Genomic DNA, 22,035 nt, shown 5'->3' with positions numbered 1-22,035 from the left:
AAAATAATACTAAAATAACTTTTTAGTCTCCTTTTCATATTTTCTACACAAATACAAGATCCAGCCCACCAGACAAATATTGTACCTTCCCATCTCAGAATTTTTCTGAGGGATTCTTTTTGTCTGGCCTATTCACTGGTTGCTGGCATTCCCTTAAATCATTGATGGTCTGGTTCAAATACAACCTTCTCCATAAATTTTTTTCTGGTTACCTTCATCACAATTCAGCATTCTAATAGCTACAATTCCTCTTTTATTTATATCTTGCTTTTGTCATATTATATAATACATTGAAATTACTTGCATGTATGTGTTTCCTCTAGCAGACCATTGATCTTATCCAAAATTTCCAGAAGCTATTCCTGTGTTCTAGCCCTAATCATATAAAACTGTACTTTTATTGCAGTAGGAATTTCATTAATACATTTTATTGACTGAATTCTGCTTCTCTTGAATCTCATCCATGGCTAATCCAGTTCCATATAGAGTACCATCTCTTAAATAATGTTAACTCTATGACTGCCAGTTATTGACAGACATCAGATAGTTTTGACATATTTGTATATTATTACCAACATTTATAACTGAACATTAGAATATAGTATTTCATATTTTGATATTTAGACAAAAATTCTAAAGTAAACATAAAGAGGTTGACTTACTGATTGATCATATTTAACAAGACTATGAGAAACTTGCTTTACAGAGATAATATGTCCTGTCCATATTCTAAAAGAAGTTAAATAGCTTCCAAGGGCTATTAAGACTGAGAGAATACGCGCGCGCGCGCACACACACACACACACATACACATCACACAAACCCACACACATCTCTTACACATTCTTGATTAGTTAAAATAATGTTCAGTTCTTATTTAATGAAAATCCAGATTTCTATAAGGAAATTATAAACCCACATAAAAGAAGAAGAAGCAGTTTCAGTTGAGAGGTTAAAAAATATACTGCAGTTTCCATTTAAAAATTTGGACTTTTTGTTTTTTTTTTACAACCAAATAAAAAACAAAAATACATATATCCTGATATTTTAAAATAATCTGTATTCCCTATCATCTATGACTTTCTGTGCATACAGATCAATTCATACACAACTAAACATATAAAAATGTTTTCAACCTTTCACTTCATATCCTGGTATTTGTAGTGGGATAATAGTTAATAAGACCAAAATTCTTAAGATGGAAGAACCAGGGTGTAAAGCTCCTGTTTTCCTACAAACTCCTTAACTTCCAACACCATTTTAAAAAATCAAATTTGCAGCAAGCAATACAGTGAATGGAGATTTAAAATACTGAAAAATTACTTTAAAATAATTAGACAACTCTTACAACTTCATCTAATATATTTCATTAAAATATGTTTTCAAGACTCTTAGGTTCATTCTGTATATCTGATGTTTAAACAAAGCACTTTTATTAATTTACTCACTAAAGTAAAGATATAGCCAACAACAAGCAAACCGTTAAGAGTAATATATATGTAGCATCAGAAAATAGCCTTGAGATAAATAAAATACATTTCTAAAAAGCTTTTCTTCCTTCCAGTATTACGTGGTAAGAACTGAACAGACTAGCTGTAAGGAGACAAATTTTCAGATCTTTGGAGAATAATCACTTTTATGAATGTGATTAAATATACAAACACATATGCATTATTTAATACATGCATTTGGATGATTTATCAAAATCAAATGCTCATAATGGAGGAATTTAATAGATACATAATATCTAATAATTTTTAAGTTAAGCTTCACTATCTTATGTTAAAAAATATAAAGGTATTAGATGAGCTTGGCAAAGGAACAAATTATGAATTATGATTCCTATCTTAAATTTTCATTTATTAGGGTTACATCTTCTAATGAGGACAGTCAAATTACAAAATATTTGTTCACGGGCTTCCCTGGTGGCGCAGTGGTTGAGAGTCCGCCTGCCGATGCAGGGGACACGGGTTCGTGCCCCGGTCTGGGAAGATCCCACATGCCGCGGAGCGGCTGGGCCCGTGAGCCATGGCCGCTGAGCCTGCGCGTCCGGAGCCTGTGCTCCGCAACGGGAGAGGCCACAACAGTGAGAGGCCCGCGTACCGCCAAAAAAAAAAAAAAAAAAAAAAAATTTGTTCAAAGAAAAATATATAGAGAAAAGCAAACACTCTGCAAATGTAATGATCGATGGAAAAGTTCAAGATCAAAAGTCAATATTAAGAGGCACTGTAGTATATTTGGTAGGAATTAAGACTTTCAGAATTCAAATAACAACTTTCCTACCTTCTGGTTATGTAACTTTGAACAGATGTTTAAACTCAAAGCATCTCTGTTGCTTCTTCTGTAAAATGGATTACTAGAAGCACTCATGACTTAGATTGTTTTGAGGATTTGAATTAAAATCCATAGAACACTAAGAATAATGTTTTGCATAGAGTCAGTAATAATAAAAATTATTTTCTATTTTTGTTGCTTTTTTACCTATTGCTTTGTTTTGAAACGTCCATTCTAACATGTCAATTCCATTCTTTACTATGGCATCCCTATTATTTCATTTCTCTTTCAGTCAAGTGATCCAATCACAGTAAATATGCTAAAACTATGCTTAAATTATAAGACATCTGGCAGAAATTTCAAAATTTTAAAATCCAGTCAAAAATTTAAAATCCAGTCAAAACAAAAAATCCAGTTTTGTTTCTGAAAACAGTCGCATATAGGTACGCAGTTTACATTTAGCATAAACTGTTTAAACATTTCAATTTAGTCCTGCAAGGCTATTATTTTGGCTGACTTAATAAACATATCAATTTACCTACAGTGCTTGAATGAATGACTTAGATACACAGATACAGCTTTGTTTTTTGTGACTAGAAATCTTCTGCATAGCTACACACATATATACACACACTTGAGTGCATGCACACACATCAGAAATGGGCAGGGTTCAGATGTGTGTTTATCTAGATGCCTGATGTCTTTTACAGGAATATATATATATACACACAGACATGTTTTCTCTCTCTATATGTATATATGTATACACATGTTTGCATTTGTATATAAATAAATATATAGAGAGGGACCCCTTCCCACTTTTTTTTTTCTCCTTACTGTGCATAGGAAATGATACTTTTATCTTTTCAGAGCTGTTGATTCACCTGAGCCATTACTGTCCTGATGAACAGGACTTTTTTAACTGTTTGAATTATGTTAATGATATTAAACTGTATTATTGCCCTAAGTGCTTATTCTTTTACTTGCATTTGAATAGCAAAGCAATGTCAATAATACTATTGCAAATGGAAAAAATGTATTTGATAATTTTTTTGTGGTGGGTTTGTTGCTATAACAACGGTTTTCAAGCTAAGCACTATAAAAATGCTTTTTAAATTTGGATGAGCTAGTTATCCTAGTAATATACTTGCCTCTTCTATGTTTTGGTTTCCAATACAGGAAGCAATTCTTTTTGTTTTCCTGCTAAATTTTATTACTTTGTTCTGAGATTTTAAAACATAGTTTAACTTTACCCCTGCCAATGCACACCACCTATTTTTTTCTTTTATTTTTTTCCCTTTTTTTTTTTTTTTTAACATTTTAAGACATTGAAATCCAGATGAGCTTTTCTACAGCAGAACACACAGCTTTGAACCCATTTCTTCTGCTCTGAAGTAAATACAGCAATGTTTAAATGTAGCATATTCTGAAACAGTTTCAATTTCAAGATCTCTTTTAATTCCCTTTTTTCAGTAGTACAAAGTGAAACTGTACTCCACAGGGACTCCAAACATTTTTCTTAAGTAGAGCAGTAAAAAAGACTTAGAATTAAATTATATAAACTTAGCACGTAGCAAAAATTAATTGTGATTTTTATTTAAAAAAGTGGTTTCAAAGAGTCAGAACAGATGAGTAGCTGGCACTGTGCAAAGTTCTAACGTGCGCATGCACGGGTACACACACACAATCAAAATTGAATTTATTGAGACCAAGAACCAAGAATTATATTCTTTCCTATTAGCATATAGCACTGAGCAGAAAATTATTAAAACCTTAGTATGATGAAGAGAACTGTCCAAAGTATAACTCCATCCCCAACAACCAAAATAAGAAAAAGAAAAATAAATCAATTGACTTCTCCTGATTGTAACAATAAGTACAGTGAGAATTGTTCATAACCAAAGTGAAGAGATATTGGAAGGGATATTAAACAGGGTATGGAATGAGCAATATAATCTTAGGGAATTAACAAAGTTGCATTTTGCCCCTTTGCTCTAACCACATACCTGTGGACATCCATAGTGTTTCATTTCATCATGCCTTATATTACCTTCATTAGGGAAGGGGTTCCATTTGGTACATAGGAGACCATAAATGGATGTAATATTTTACAGTGAGAATTACAAAGAGATGCATTTGGTTTTCCAGTGAGCTGAGAACAAGCACAGACGTGCAGAGACCAAGGACAGCCATAGAAGAATGTCAAAGCTGTAGACATTATTAACCTAGAGAATTCAATGATTTTTCCTTATAAAACTCTTCTAAAGAAAAATTTTATATAGAATATTTCTCTCTTAACCCACTCTTTCTAATCTACCACTACCTTGTGTTTCATCCAAATTTCTTTCTTTATATAAAAGTGCATTCATACAGTTATTCTATTCTCTACTAACCCCTAAAATTAGTCACAAACATTTCAAAGTTTTCTAAGATTTTTAACTAGCAGCAACTAAGAAAAACATTCTACAAAGGCACATAAGGAGCAGTCACAAGAAATCTTAAAACTTTTATAATAGTGTACCTGGAACTCACCTAATCTTACTAGGTAAGCTCTCTCTAAAGCTTTGGTATATGAGCTACTTGGCCTGTCTTAACTTGAGTTATTCCCATTAAAACTCTAAAAATGGAAGTTTTAGCCATGGCAATCAGAGAAGAAATAAAAAGAATACAAATTAGAAAAGAGAAGTAAAACTGTCACTGTTTGCACATGACTTATACTATACATAGAAAATCCTAAAGATGCCACCAGAAAACTACTAGAGCTAATCAATGAATTTGGTAAAGTAGCAGGATACAAAATTAATGCACAGAAATCTCTTGCATTCCTATACACTAACAATGAAAAATCAGAAAGAGAAATTAAGGAAACACTCCCATTTACCATTGCAACAAAAAGAATAAAATGCCTAGGAATAAACCTACCTAAGGAGGCAAAAGACCTGTATGCAGAAAACTATAAGACACTGATGAAAGAAATCAAAGATGATACAAACAGATGGAGAGATATACCATGTTCTTGGATTGGAAGAATCAACATTGTGAAAATGACTATACTATCCAGAGCAAACTACAGATTCAATGCAATCCCTATCAAATTATCAAAGGCATTTTTTCACAGAACTAGAACAAAAAATTTTACAATTTGTATGGAAACACAAAAGACCCCGAATAGCCAAAGCAATCTTGAGAAAGAAAAACGGAGCTGCAGGAATCAGGCTCCTTGACTTCCGACTATACTACAAAGCTACAGTAATCAAGACAGTATGGTACTGGCACAAAAACAGAAATATAGATCAATGAAACAGGATAGAAAGCCCAGAGATAAACCCACACACATATGGTCACCTTATTTTTGATAAAAGAGGCAAGAATATACAATGGAGAAAAGACAGCTTCTTCAATAAGTGGTGCTGGGAAAACTAGACAGCTACATGTAGAAGAATGAAATTAGAACACTTCCTAATACCATACACAAAAATAAACTCAAAATGGATTGAAGACCTAAATGTAAGGCCAGACACTACAAAACCCTTAGAGGAAAACATAGGCAGAACACTATGACATAAATCACAGCAAGATCCTTTTTGACCCACCTCCTAGAGTAATGGAAATAAAAACAAAAAAATAAACAAATGGGACCTAGTGAAACTTACAAGCTTTTGCACAGCAAAGGAAACCATAAAGAAGATGAAAAGACAACCCTCATAATGGGAGAAAATATTTGCAAATAAAGCAACTGACAAAGGATTAATCTCCAAAATATACAAGCAGCTCATGCAGCTCAATATCAAAAAACAAACAACCCAATCCAAAAATGGGCAAAAGACCTAAATATACATTTCTCCAAAGAAGACATACAGATGGCCAACAAACACATGAAAAGATGTTCAACATCACTAATCATTAGAGAAATGCAAATCAAAACCAAAATGAGGTATCACCTCACACCGGTCAGAAAGGCCATCATCAAAAAATCTAGAAACAATAAATGCTGGAGAGGGTGTGGAGAAAAGGGAACCCTCCTGCACTGTTGGTGGGAATGTAAATTGATACAGCCCCTATGGAGAACAGTATGGAGGTTTCTTGAAAAACTAAAAATAGTACTACCGTATTACCTAGCAATCCCACGACTGGGCATATACCCTGAGAAAGCCATAATTCAAAAAGATACATGTTCCGCAGTGTTCATTGCAGCAGCACTATTTACATTAGCCAGGACATGGAAGCAACCTAAATGTCCATCGACAGATGAATGAATGAAGGAGATGTGGCACATATATACAATGGAATATTACTCAGCCATGAAAAGGAACAAAACTGAGTTATTTGTAGTGAGGTGGATGGACCTAGAGTCTGTCATACAGAGTAAAGTTAAGTCAGAAAGACAAAAACAAATACGTATGCTAATGCATATATACGGAATCTAAAAAAACAGTACTGATGAGCCTGGTGGCAGGGCAGGAATAAAGACACAGACATAGAGAACGGACTTGAGGACATGGTGGGGGGAAGGGAAGCTGGGATGAAGTGACTGAGTAGCACTGACATATATACACTACCAAATGTAAAATGGATGGCTAGTGGGAAGTTGCTTGGATAGCACAGGTAGATCAGCTCGATGGTTTGTGACGAACTAGAGGGGTGGGATAGGGAGGGTGGGAGGGAGGCTCAAGATGAGGGGATATGGAGATATATGTATACATATAGCTGATTCACTTTGTTGTACAGCAGAAACTAACACAACATTGTAAAGCAATTATACTCCAATAAAGATGAAAAAATAAAATGAAATCCTGTTATTTCAAGAGCTCTTGTTTTCCCTAGGATGTTTTCTTTTCTACCTCCCCCTTATTTCCTGTATTGTTTATATTCTATGTAGTAAGTGACAAATACAATATGGTAACAATGGCTATTTTGGTACATAAATCATTCAAATGAAATTCATTTATACTCCAGAGTACTGCTACACAGTTGTCAATCAATGTCTTCTTACTACGTTCTGCAAAACTTGCTAGGTCTTTTTTCATTTGTGCCATTTGAAAAAAAACGTCCAACAAGGTTCATTGGCCTTAAGATGAACAACTGTCAGCAGAGACATTCTTATGTCTCAATTTAGTAAAAATTTTTGAAAGAGAGAGCAATTTCCTGTAAATTACTATAACTTCCTTTTCACTGTGAAAATACAAAGTGTGTTTCTATTTTGAGAGGTCAAGGAGGTAGTCTTATTTAATCATCAAAAAGTTGCAATCAAGTAAACAATTACCAGCAGCCTAAGAAATTTAAAGACAGAATTTAAATTGTAGTTATGCAACAAAAACTAAAATTTCATTTAAAATATTCAAATAGGATAGAAATTTAATATTTGAAACATAGCTTATAGTTTAAAATTTATGTCTTGAATGTGGGGACTAAGATGGAGCCAATTGTGAGGGCCCATCTTATGTATTATTAAATATTGTTTGGGAGGCTGGTATATATTTGGGAGTTTGTGTAATAAGAAATGATACATTTTTTCTAGAAGCAGTATTTCATATGAACATTTCTCCAGAGACACAAAAAAATATTACGTTTTCTTTAATTGTAGGTTGAATGCAGCATTTATAAGAGTGAGAATTCCTTAAAATAATTAAAAAATCAGGCAAACTATAACACATAAATAAAGTAAACAAATTTTATCATTTAAATTAGTATTTTAAGTGATTTCTAATTTAGTAGGTTGAAAAAGATTTTGGAATATTGCTCTATTTATAATATGTGATATAGTCCAAAAGTTATGAACATTTCTACTTATGTGTGAAATGAGGTTAATGTTGGAAAAGTAATAGTGAGTGTGAAATCAATGCTGAGGTATTTAAGATGAAATGTGATATTTTACAACTTATTTTCAGGTCAATTAAAAGTTTTTTAAAAACTTGAAAAAATATAATGGTCAGTAAGTATAAGAAAAGCTATTCAACCTCATAAGTAAACAGAAAAAATGCTAATAATAACTCATATACAATTTTAGGCCCATCAAATAGCCAAAAACTTTAAAAGTCTGAAAATACCAACACTGGAGAGAACACTCAAAGAAATTAAGTTTAGTGAACTAGAGATAAGCATCAATGTGGATGAATATCGGGCATAAAAGTAAGGAAAGGGGCTTCCCTGGTGGTACAGTGGTTGAGAGTCCGCCTGCCGATGCAGGGGACACGGATTCGTGCCCCGGTCCGGGAAGATTCCGCATGCTGCGGAGCAGCGAGTTCCGTGAGCCATAGCCACTAAGCCTGCACGTCCAGAGCCTGTGCTCTGCAACAGGAGAGGCCACAACAGTGAGAGGCCCGCATAAAAAAAAAAAAAAAAAAAAAAAAGTAAGGAAAAAAACTGCAGAGAATATGTATAGTAGCTAGTTACCTCTCCAGTGGAAAAAGTAGTATGTGACTTAAAAAGTGCTGGTAACATTCTATATCCTAAGCTAAGTGGTGTGTACAAGACTGTTCTTATTATCATGTTTTAATTATAGATATTCCATATATACACTCTTTAGAATGTATAAAGTATTTCAATATTATAGTAATTAAGAGACACATCAGAGGAATACCTGATTTATTTAAAAAAAAAAAAAAAAAAGAGGCCAAAATGGCTCTGAATTCAAAACGAGACTATGAACTCATCTCCTATCATGGGCAGACCAAAATTACAACTATTTACAGAGCAACTATCTATGAGAATGACCTGGAGACTAACAGAAAAAAATATTTCAACAACTAAAGATATAAAGAGCCACAATGAGATGGGTGGTAAGACAGAGATGCAGTATAGTTAGGATCCACAACTCTGGGTGGCACCCCACAAATGGGAGGATAACCACACAAGGCTGGAGGAATCACAGGCCCTGACTTCAGACTATACTACAAAGCTACAGTAATCAAAACACTATGGCACTGGCACAAAAATAGATGCATAGATCAATGGAACAGGACAGACAGCCCAGAAATAAACTCTACATTTCTATAGTTAACTAATCTACAACAAAGGAGGCAAGAATATACAATGGGGAAAAGATAACCTGTTCAATAAATGGTGCTCAGAAAACTGGATAGCTACATGTAAAAGAATGAAATTAGAACATTTCCTCACACCATATACAAAAATAAACTCAAAATGGATTAAAGACTTAAAGTAAGGCTGGAAACCATAAAACTCCTGGAAGAAAACATAGGCAGTATCCTCTTTGACATTGATCTTGGCAATATATTTTTGGATTTATCTCCTCAGGCAAAAGAAATAAAGCGAAACTAAACAAATAAGACTACATCAAACTAAAAAGTTTTTGTACAGGGAAGGAAGCCATCAACAAAATGAGAAGGCAGCCTACTGAATGTGAGAAGACATTTGTAAATGATATATCTGATATGGGTTAATATTCAAAATACACAAAACTCTCACAACTCAACATCAAAAAAAAACATACAATCTGATTAAAAAATGATCGGAAGATATAAATAGACATTTTTTCAAAAAAGACATACAGATGGCCAACAGACACATGAAAAGATGCTCAACATCACTAATCATCAGGTAAATGTAAATCAAAACCAAAATGAAATACCACCTCACATCTGTCAGAATGACTATCAACAAAACAACAACAAATAACAAGTGTTGGTGAGGATGTGGAGAAAAGGGAGTCCTCGTCCACTGTTGGAGAGACTGTAAATTGATGTGTCCATTATGGAAAACAGTATGGCGGTTTCTAAAAAAATTGAAAATAGAACTATTTATGTCTGGCAATTTCACATCTGGGTAGTTATCTGAAGAAAATAAAAGCACTAATTCCAAAAGATTTATGCACCCCAGTGTTCATTACAATAGTATTTATGGTAGCCAAGGTATGGAAGCAACTTCTCCATCGATAGAAGAATGGATAAAGAATATGTGGTATATATGTACAATGGAATATTACTCAGCCATAAAGAATGAAATCTTGCCATCTGTGAAGACAGGAATGGATCTAGAGGGTATCATGCTAAGTGAGATAAATCAGACAGAGAAAGGCAAATACTGCATGTTCTCACTTATATGTGGAATCTTAAAAAACAAAGCAAAGAAACAGAATGAAAACAGACTCATATTTATAGAGGACAAACTGGTTGTTCCCAGAAGAGAGTGGAGTGGGTGGTTGGTCGACACAGGTAAAGCAAATAAAGAGGTACAAACCTCCAGTGATAAAATAAATAAGCTACAGTGATATAATACACAGCATAGGAAATATGGTCAATAATATTATAATAACTTTGTTTGATGATGGTGATTAGACTTACAGTGGTGATCATTTCATTAAGTACGCAAATATCAAATCGCTATGTAGTACACCTGAAATTAACATAATATTATATGTCAACTATATTTCAATTAAAAAAAAAGAAGTAAAGAGTAGTGGATGGAAATTATCAATCCCAGCAAAGAGCTAGAGAGCAAAGCTCAGGGTAGACATAAAAAAATGAAGGGTTGAATGAAAATAAAATGCAATGTCTATGACTGCTTTAACAGTTTAATCTGCTATCTGAATAATAATAATAATATATTCTACCTGCCACAAGATTCTATAATCAAGGTGCTTTTCTCCATGATAATTTAATATATTTCAGAACACACTGTATTTCTACAGGGAGTATAAAAGGAGCAAGTTTTTATTTTGTTTTTCTCTTCAGTCATTCTTCAGATAGGAAACAATTTTGTAGCATATTTTGATGATTATCATGAACAACAACACTTAGCTCGTCTTAGCTGAAGAGCCTTATAATAATCTGAGCTAACTAATTGGCTAATTAATTAATCAGTATTTATATAATCACAGAGAATGACAAAATATACAAAACCAATCAGAAAATATCCCCTGTGCTTATCCCCAGGGCTTTTAAGGCATTAATCATGAGATTTAAAGGCTCTAATAGGGGATGTTTTCCTCCTTGCTGGGAGGTGACCAGCTTGGCTGCTCTTACCAAAATATTTTCTAATATCTTCTCTTTCTCATGGAGACAATTGCTACACCTTGAGTAGCAAAATGGAGCAGCATGGACTTTGTGTTCTTCCCCTGGTGTATCAAGAGATTGCTCTCTGCTCAGTACTTATCTTACACTGTGAACTAACAAAGTGAGCACTCAAGTTAGTGTTAGATCCATTACTATTTAGCCTGTTTTGAGTGCAAATGAATTCAGGGAATGTCTAATCCTAAATTAAAATCTAGTTTGTCCTGAACAGAACATCCTTACTTGGTAACAGGTCTTGTTTTAAAATATCCTTTTTAAAGAATAATAATTGATTAATATGCAGAAGACAGGTGTAAATGAAAGTATGCCTCTAAACTCCTGTTTCTAACAAAAAATAGACATGTTCACAATAACTGATGTCATCAAGAAAATAAATACATAAAAACTAAGTAAAATGCTCTGAGTAGAATATAATTTCTGGGTACAGTAACTAAAATGAAGATTTAGCTTCTTTGTTCATTTAATACTTAACCCCTATATATCATTACAAATTTCAGAAATATTTATAATATAGCGTCATTTGGTACATCTCACAGTCATGTTAGGAGGGGGTCCTACTGCAATTCTTGTTAATCAAAGGGTCATAAATAGGATGGAAAAAAATTCAAAATGCCAAGTTCCAGTTGAAAGATTGTGCCTTCTCTGCTGCACGAACACAGTGTGTCCCCAGTTAGACAGTCCTTTAGTTTAATTTTCCTGAGGACTGCTGGTACTTACTGAAGTTTTAGGCTTTCTTCCTTATAAGCAATGAGAGCCTGAGGGGATGGCTAGCATCTTGGCACATGAAACAATTTTTCTCTGTCTGAAACTAACTTGTCATGACCTTGGGTTTATTACAGGATATCCAAAATGATGCATTCCACCTATTTTCCTTCTTATTTGATTCCTTCCCTTTACTTATCATAACTAAGATTGCAAGTATTAAGCTTGATGCTTTCTAAATCTATACTGCCACCTCTGATGGTGTCTGAAACTCGATCTATTTTTTCAAATGCCTACATCTGGATGTCCTATGTTAAGTCATTAGATCTTAAACCAAACTCCTCATCTTCCTAGCACCTTTTCCTCTGCCCGATTCTGCATATGTTTATGGACACACTCAGGCTAAAACCCATGATACTACAGCATCTGCACCTTTTTTTTTTTTTTTGCTCCTTCACTGAGCATGTTTCCAAGTCCTGTCAATCCTGCATGGTCTCTCCCAGTCTCCCCTTTCCATCATGACTGCCACCAAGCTCTGTCTTGGCTCTGTCAGGCCAGGCTCTGTCCTAGAAGCTTTCTAGTACTTATCTCATTCAGGGCTCATCCCAATACTAAGAACTGTGTTGCTTTCCATCGGTTCTACAGATTTGCAATCTGAGAATTGGAGAGGTTTTCAGACATGTGCGGGGTTAACTAGTAAGTGTAGATGCCCAGACTGAAACCCAAACACAAGGCATTGTATTCTAAAAGAAAGCTTAGACATTCAGGACAAATAGTCTGGGTTTGCTCCGCTACTTACTAGCTAGATGAGTATCGATATTGCTACGCCTCATTTTACTCATTCAGAAAATGTACAAAATATTCCCTCTTACTGTTGTCATATGAAATGATATACTGCCTGTTAATGATTATCCCAGTGCTTAGTGTCTTTTAATATGCCAAATAAATACTATTTTAAAACATGTATAATAATTATTATGCCCATATAGTTGTAATAGGCTCTTTTAGGTCTTCTCAAAAATATCTCCCTATTCAAACAACATATTTTTCTTCAATCCTAGATCTGATCATGTCACTGTCTGGCTTAAAATCTTCAGTGATTCAAATGGTATCCTTCTACCCAGAGAGCTCCATATTATGGCCACAACCAAATCTTCAGCATTTAGTCCCACTACTATTTCTTATTTACTTTATCATCCAACTAAGACAAGCAACTTAACATTTGTCCTGATAGTCTCAGCCAAGTCTGAGCTTGGGCTGACCTGCTGGCCAAGAATCTACTTCACCATCTTGATTTGCTAGTGTTCTGTCAAACCATTACAGAAGACTCAAATGTCACCTCCTCCAAGAAACCTCCTTAATTACTAGAAGAAGAAATATCGTTTCCCTTCCTTTGTTCCCATTGCCCATAGTAATGTTGTCATGGCACATATTGTATTCTGCCTCGTAATGTTGATAATTGTGAATATGTCTTTCCTATACTACTGAAATCAAGAACCTAATATTTCACATATTTGTGTAAACCCTATAATGAAGAATATACAGAGCCCATAGGTGAGAAATAAATGATTTGAGCATTGAATTAAATTATATTAAGTTAATATATAAACTGTAACTGTTTTTAGCTGAATGCCCAGTTTGGAAGAGATATTACTGGTGTATACTTTCTCACATTTTTCATTCTTATCATTTAAAAGTGTACTTTCATATAATTTTGACTTTTTTTTTTAAAGTGGAGAAAGACCCTATTTTCTTCCATAAAGGAATTTTTTTTTTTTGAAAAATAGTTTTTCCTTCCATTGACAGAGTTAAATATATGGCCACTTGAAAGAATTCAGAAGAAAAAAAAACCTGGGACATTTACATTGAGACTTTAGATGAAAGAAAGATAATTACAATTAAATATACCCTGTACAGTGGCTGTCCTCCTCCAAGTATATTTGAGGACAATATTGACTCTGCCAAAATACTTATATGTAGCTTCTCTTTCCAGTCAAGTCAAACTCTACTTACAATAAACATTTTAAATGCACCCCAATGTTCATAGCAGCATTATTTACAATTGCCAAGATATGGAAGCAACCTAAATGTCCATGAACAGATGAATGGATAAAGAAGCTGTGGTGTATATATATATATATACACACACACACATACACAATGGAAAACTAATCAGACATAAAAAAGAATGAAATTTTGCCATTTGCAGCAACATGGATGGACTTGGAGGGTATTATGCTAACTGAAATAAGTCAGACAGAGAAAGACAAATACTGTATGATATCACTTATATGCGGAATCTAAAAAATACAACAAATTAGTGAATATAACAAAAAAGAAGCAGACACAGATATAGAGAGCAAATTAGTGGTTACCAGTGGGGAGGGGAAGGAGGGGCAACATAGGGGTGGGGGAGTGGGTGGAACAAGCTATTGGGTGTAAGATCAGCTCCAGGATGTATTGTACAACATGGGGAGTGTAGCCAATATTTTGTAATAACTGTAAATGGAAAACAAACTTTAAAAAATTGTATAAAAAGTTTAAAAAATATATCTCCCAGTTGAAAAATAAATTAATTTAAAAAACATTTTAATTGACACAGTAATTCTCTCTATGTTTATATAGAACATGGATCATTCTTATAAGTCTTTGATAGTACCTCCTTTTTTTTTTGAACCAATTGAGTGTCTTCAAGTAGTACATAAACTTCTTGCATCTGGGCACCTAAGGAGGTTCTAAATGCAATTCTTCCCTGGATATCTAAAGAATCTGAGTCAGATTCTACAGGGCTGTAGTTTCACAGAAGTCTTGTTGATGGGTCCTCTCTCCTTTATAGGATTATTGTTGTGACTGAGTTCCTGCTTCCAGGTCTCTGTCATGTTCTCTCTGCCAAACTCCATGTTGTCAAATTCCACCTCTTCCACTATCTTCTGTTCTTTTTTTTTTTTTTCTTTTCAGAAAGAAGATTTATGCCCACAAACCTAATCCATTCATTCTGCTGTGAAATATCCCTATAAATGTTGACCCCCATCTGCCTGGGCCACTGCCTAGCTCTTACGCTACACTTGCTGATTGCATGCTGGCTCACTTGCTTAGAAACTGCCGAGGAGCTTTCAGATGCTGCTTGATTAACTCTGATGGGCCATCCATCCAGTTCCTGCTGCCTGGACTGTCCTGCATTGTTGAATCTATACTGGTTGATAATGTGTCAAATCTGGAGTCCATCTACCACATACCAACCTTTCCTTTTAGGCTCCTTTCCTTTTTTTGATTGTGACTCCATTTATTCTAAGATATCACAGATTCTTTAAAAAATGTTTATTAAGTTGTCAAATATAACAACTTGTTTCAGTTACAATTGTAAAATGTTAGAAAACTAGTCTTCAATTGCCATTGTAGCCTCTCATCATCTCTGTTGATGCTCATAGAACCAATATCTTTCTATTTTCTTAGGTCACTTCTTTAAATATCATGAGATTTCTTTCTTTTTCTCTTCCAACCTTTACTCAAATCTATAACAAGGGTCTTAACTTTTCTTCTATGCTAGATTTCTTTTTTCCTATTCATAGTAATCTGGCTCCTGTTAAACATGGTAATTCCTACAAGTTTGAAATGGGATTTTATTTAGATATTTACATTAATAATAATAAAAAACCTTTCTCAAGTATTTTCATCATATCATTTCCTTGTTTAAGAACAGTTTTCAAATAGCTATTGGGACTAACCAAAACTCATTTCTCTGTATTTTAAGACCCTCTATTAACTGTCTTCTTTATATCTATTAACATCTCTGTTTTAGTCATTCAATTTGCACAATTTATTACTTTTGCACTGTAAATCTTTGAACCTATGATTTTCAGTGCAGGAAATATGGAGTCAAACAATTGCATAAAGATATCCAAATTAAGACACTGGTAAATTGCTTTATCTGGACCAAACCTTAATACCAGTCTATGTATATAGATCCATTAAAAACACTACGTGCGGGAAAGAGTCAAACGAATTAGCCAGCTAGCCACTTATTTTGGACTTCAGGTTTATAACATAGACTTTTTTTCCCCTCTGACTCAAAATATACATATCACTTGTTTTGAGACAAAACTCAAAACTATCCTTAAATTGTTCTTTTTTAAAGTAGTAAGTTCAATTCTGAGACTAAATAGTTCTGCACTCACCAAACAGTTAGAAAACAGTGTAATGATTGTCCATATAATATTTTCAAATCAGGTCTAAGATTACTTATTACATATGTTGAGACATAATTAGATGTATGGGAAAAAAAACTGTTTCACCACCTAATTTTAGAGTTGACTCATGTACATGAAGATGATAAGTGACAGTTAAGGTCAGTGATTATTTAAGGACACAGTTTCAGCTTGGGTCATTAGGGCATCTGTTGCCTTCTCATAAGAAGTTGGACTTGAGATAGCTTTTGAAATATGAGTAGATTCAAGGAAAGTATTTTAGCGAAGGCTTAGAAGCTGAGAAAAGAGGTGAACATAAACACTATCAATCCATCGCAGGGGAATAGACAGTGGGCTAGCCTAACAGAAACAGTGTATATTGAGTAGTAGTAAGAATAGATGTTGAAAAGGTAAATTGAGCTGGATTACATAGGACCTTAAAATAAAGTCCGGATTTCTCAGGCAAATAATGTCTTAAATATACTCTTATACAGAGTAGATGTCCAATGAATAAATGGATGCATTTCTTCAAGAAATCTAAAGACATATAAAATTCTAATAATGGTGCCTTGTTGCCAACAGAGAGAATAATGACAGGTCAACAGAACGGATGAAAGCACCAGAATTATTTATAGCATCAATAATATATTCGATTTCATTTCCAGTGTGGAAGCTTACATTCACCATCGAGAAAGAGCATTTATTCTGTCTTAGGGAAACTATGAAAAAAAGAACATATTTTCTCAATTCTATCAAATTTCTATGACTATACCAAGTGTTAACAACCGAGGGTAAAACACTGTTCATAGAAATCAGGTTAGTGGTCTGCAAGAAGACTTTTTAAATTAAGTTTTTAATAATCAGGATGGCCCTTTATTATTTTACTTTTCTCTAAAAAATGCATTATCACTCAACTGGTATCACTTTGGGAATGAACATTACCTACACGTAAGTAAGGCCATGATGAAAACAAGAGCTGCTTTCAAAACCAAGAAAGAGTAAATTCAAGTGTATAAGACATCACCCTCCATAGGGTGATGAAGGTCATCTTGCTAATAGAGCTTTAGATTTACAGGAAGTATTTCATGATGGCCTTGAGGACCACACAGAAATATTAACAAGTGAAAACATGATGATATTTTCTGACTTCATTCATAGCTAATATTTCACAATCTTTCAAAATACAATTAGTTTCTACAAGTTTCTATACATTAAATTTCACTCATATCTTGAATTTTTAGATACACAGTGAAATTTAATTAACAGTCAGATGACAGTTACTGAAACTGAGCTTAATTTTGCTTGCCTTAGAAATGGACATATTAATTTCCATATCAGTGGCTTTGGTCAGATGAGGGCATGATGAAATAAGATAAAGCACACAAATCTCAAAAAAAACCCCAAAACCTAGATATATTGTAGTTTAGATATGGCAAAACCATGTAGTGGAAAGAATATGGACTTCCAAGTTCAGTTGAAAAACTTGCATTCTTTTCACTGCATCAAACTCTGTGCCTTAAAAACACTAATTCTTTAACAGTATGATCCAGAATCTCTACCACAAAGTGAGAAAATTGGCTCAAATAATAATATGCGGGTATATGTTTTGTCCATAGAGTGAGGTGGTGCTGCAGTCAAGGCCATGTTTGAATTTGTTGTTGATTGCTCCCAGCTATGTGTTCCCAGTCCAATCGTGGGAGTGGCCTGGGGAAGGTCCAATCATGCACATAGCCAAGGTTTTTCAACCCTAACCCTCCAGCTTTCCTCAATTTGTTCTATTGAGGAACAGCATACTTCTACTCTCTAATTTAGAATAATATAGAAAAATGTCACTAGCTATCCAATACCCTAGCTCTGGAAAATTTGGGGAGATTTTGAGGGAGGATGGATTTCTCCTCATCTATCAGTGTGCAAAGAAATCTTACAACACCAGAAAAGCAACATGAGGATGAAGCACTGGTAGTATGCAGAGCTTTTCTACACACAGTTCAAGATTCTTTCCCACAAAATCATATTTATCCAAAAAATAATAGTCAAAAGAGAAATCAAATTCCCAAGACTAGAACTATAATTTTTATATTGAAAAACAGTATTCCCTATTGACCTATAAGTAACCCAACAAGTTATTTCAGTTCCAGTCAAGTTTCTGATATTCTTTGGTTAATAGTTCTGAGCAAGAACCAGATACAACAACCAAAGGGGAAGAACAGAGTATTTTCTTCAAAGTGACAGTTAACTTAGCATGGGCACGTGTGTGTGTGTTTGTGTGTGTGTGTGTGTATAGAATATACAATTAGTATACATATGCACATACATACACACTATATATATATCTATATATATACACACGTAAGTTTTCGGATTCTTTATCTGTCTGGGGCATTGTTCCAGCCTTTGTTAAATTTTGGTACTCTGTTATTTTGTTTGGGGTTATGTCACTCAAGAAGTCCTCAGTAATCCTTGAATATTAGATGAGTAGTGGTGAATAGCTATTTGTTTTCTATTGAGAATAAGTGATAGAGCTGAATTTGAGGTGGAAAAATTTGTTAAGAGTTATAAAGAACTTTTTCAATTCATACAGTTTATTAGACTAAAATTAGGAAACTTTTCTTTTCAGGATTTCAGGATAGGAATCACTCAGAGAACCATTTGAAGCACATGACCTTGCCTTAAGTTTTTGATTTTAAAATTAAAATAAAACTAGAATTTACATTAATTAAAAGGAATAGTAAATATAAAAAAAGCATAAGTAAAAAAAAAAGAAAAATCTAGACAGAATTCAAGAGGGATCACTTAATCCCTTTACAACAATACTCAAAATAAAATATTTGGATCCCAGTCAAGCGATACTTCATTCAGTGGCTCATTAAAAACAGAGTTCACTGATCCACATGTATTTTGAAGATTTTTAAAAAGTTAACTTATTTCACTGGTTTTAATAATATTTTATTATAATGGTCATAAGGTGTTAGGATGGGGAAAAAAAGCTGTTATATTGAGGTTTCATCTTTGGAGGATAAAAAGCCTAACAGCAGAAATACAAAAAAGATGACGATCTTAACAATCTCTAGTTCCTTTATTATTCTAAGCTGTGTTCTATTATTTTTGTTTATATGCTTGCTAAAATTACTTGTTCACAGAAAGAATTTAATTATATATAAAACAAGATAGGCACAAGTGAAACTCTTGAATCAAGATGATAAAAAAGGGAATTATTCTCAGAATTACCTACCCACCTTAGTAAAACATATTTGGCTTTTCCTTTATCTGATAGCAATCACAGGGTGAATTTGTTATACTGAAGCCAATTTGACCTTAGCCTAGAAGTGGTACCAGTTAACAGTGCTGTGTTACCCAAAATGACGTGATAATAGAGATAGTGATGGTAGTTCCTGAGGTCAAGTCCAATACCACATCCCCTATAAAACTTTTTTTTTCATATCTATATTTACAAATGTATGAACATTTCATATAGACAAGCACTATGCTTACTTGTTATATAAGAGTCTTGGGCTGCTTCTCTATCTTATATTTTAACCACCATTGTCAAACCTAAGTAGGGCAGGAGGATCTGTCCAGCAATAGATTTTCATGACTGTTATTAGTCTTACTGCTACAAACTGCAACATGTGTGGAGTAATGCAGGCTGTTCTATGGGGTGTTGGCTGGGATGGGCAAAATCTAAAAGAGGCAAGGAGATTAAGTTCAAATACTCTTTAGGATATTTTAGTTCTATGCCCCTCTGAAGCATTTTGGGGGTAGGTGAGGAATGGTTAAGGCTTAGTTTAAGTTTTACTTTTAATGCTTATTTTATCTCAAATTTACTGCATCTTAAAGTTTTGAGTAATTAGAAGTCTAAAATATTCAAAATTCTATTTCATCAATACCACAGAGTTAGTGAAAGAAAAATAATCATGTGATTTATAAATGTTCTTACCTTCACATCTTTGACATTCATCCTTGTTCCTTCCTTCCCAACAAAGATATCATCAATGTCCACAAGGATATACCTGTCCAAAGACAATGTCAGTCTCTTCCCTGACAAGAAGGAGATGGCATCTATGAAGATGAGCTTGTGCAGCCAAAAGTTTAAGTTGTTGCCAAAGAGAACTCGCTGAATTCCATCATGAAGCCCCAGATCCTGAATCACCGTCGCATATAGTGGTTTGCTGGAGAAGGATGAAAGGGATTTTTCTGTCTGTAATTCAGTTAAAAGCACAGGCTGGTAGGTTGAATGGTTATACTGGAAAATTGTCCAGTCTTCCCCAGGAAGAGGGCCTTTCTCAACCTTAGGGGCTTTGGTAATATGCAGCAAAGGAGACTGAGGGTTGACAAAACAGTCCTTTAGAGCTAGATTATTGAAAAGGTTTAATGGAAAACCTTTTAATTGTGTACTTGGTGAGCTGTTTTCATTGGCTTTATGAAAACCAATTATACTAACACTGTATTCCACACAGTATTTTTCTAAAAGCTCTCGATTCCATGAGTCCATGCTGACATACTTCAGAATATTTTCATAAATAACTAAAATATATTTCCCTTTGCCATTATCTGTTAGAGGGGGTATGTCTCCCTTGCCAGGGGCAATGACCATATGGAACTGAAATCGGCTGGACTCCAAGATAGTGATAATATCTTGACCAAGTTGAGAGTACTGGCTCTCCACAAACAGGAGGACTGTAGGATCAGTTTTGGATGTATCAATAGGTTTGACTGTCTTCAGCTCCATTGACCGATATGGTAGGATTTTAACGTCAGTACATTCTGCTGCTGCAGTGGTTTCCATAAGTGTCATTTCCTGTTTATAGCCAGAGTAGAGGAAATAGGCAGAAATGACAATGCTCACCAAGCAAAAGGTGGCTAAGAGAACAATCAATGTTCGAAAACTTCTCCGAAGCTTCACAACAAGATTCATTTTTTAAAATACTGCTCTGGAAGCTTTTTCCAAGTTCTTTTCCTAAAGTGCCATCGTAAATAAAGTATGAAATGGTACAAATGCTACTTCCCACAAGTTCATGTAACCATTGCAAACCATGTAAAATGTTTGATGGGATTGCAAGCAAGTTAAAGTTGGAGGACAGTGGACTAGGAAAGTAAAAGTTGAAGAGATTTTGAATATGTCCAATACCAAAGGTTGCTGTAGAGTCCTCTAAACATTACCTGAAAAAGAGGAGAAATATAATGACTAAAACAAAAATAGTAATATAAGTATTTTCGTGTATACCTATGCTGATATATAAGAAACATACATATTAAAGATAAATTTAGTATGTTAATATGCTAAAATATTAATAACCCAATGTTTACAGTCTAGATTTTTACTACTTAGAATGTAGTAGATTTTTTTATGTCTTCAAGAACACAGACCCTATTTAATTTTGCCAAAATATACATCTATATAGAAATACTGATTGAGATTTTTCAAACTAGTCACCTCAAAAAAAAAAAAGGTAAGAAATAAAGTTTTAGTGTACAATGGTAAAACCATAAAACTTATGGTAAAACCATAAAACCATAAATGGTAAAACTACCTTTTTAAAAACCATAAAACTTGCTTCTGCAAGGCTGGTAGACATTATATACATACAGAATTAGGAAATCAGGTATCCGTGTGGGGTTTGGACCAGTGCTTTTAAGTATCACTAAACATGCTTTTAAGTATCTACTTAGGTATCTGGAGTTCTAAGGTGAGGGGATGATTTTGTCTCAAATACATAGTAGTTGCAGGTTTTTCCCTTTAGTAACATTCTTTTCTGAAGTCACAGGGAGACACTTGGGCTTCTTCAGCATAACAGCCAAAATAGAGAGGATTTCTCTTTCACCATTCTTAGAAGCAAAGTGAG

General features: G+C 34.1%; 1 protein-coding gene across 1 annotated transcript in view; it reads right to left on the bottom strand.

Annotated features, from left to right (window-relative positions):
* The window catches only part of LOC137223465 (bifunctional heparan sulfate N-deacetylase/N-sulfotransferase 4), a 247,142-nt gene extending 225,810 nt beyond the window's left edge, over positions 1–21,332 (bottom strand). Inside the window, exon 1 of the mRNA XM_067735209.1 lies at positions 20,130–21,332. Coding sequence (XP_067591310.1) covers positions 20,130–21,107 — 978 coding nt within the window. The 5' untranslated portion in view covers positions 21,108–21,332. The remainder of the gene's footprint in view (positions 1–20,129) is intronic.
* Positions 21,333–22,035: the final 703 nt, after the last annotated feature.

This window comes from Pseudorca crassidens, chromosome 4 (genome assembly GCF_039906515.1).
Source record: "Pseudorca crassidens isolate mPseCra1 chromosome 4, mPseCra1.hap1, whole genome shotgun sequence".
Classification (NCBI taxonomy): Eukaryota; Metazoa; Chordata; class Mammalia; order Artiodactyla; family Delphinidae; genus Pseudorca; species Pseudorca crassidens.
Note: the sequence above shows the minus strand (reverse complement) of the source record. Positions and strands in the feature narration are given on the sequence as shown.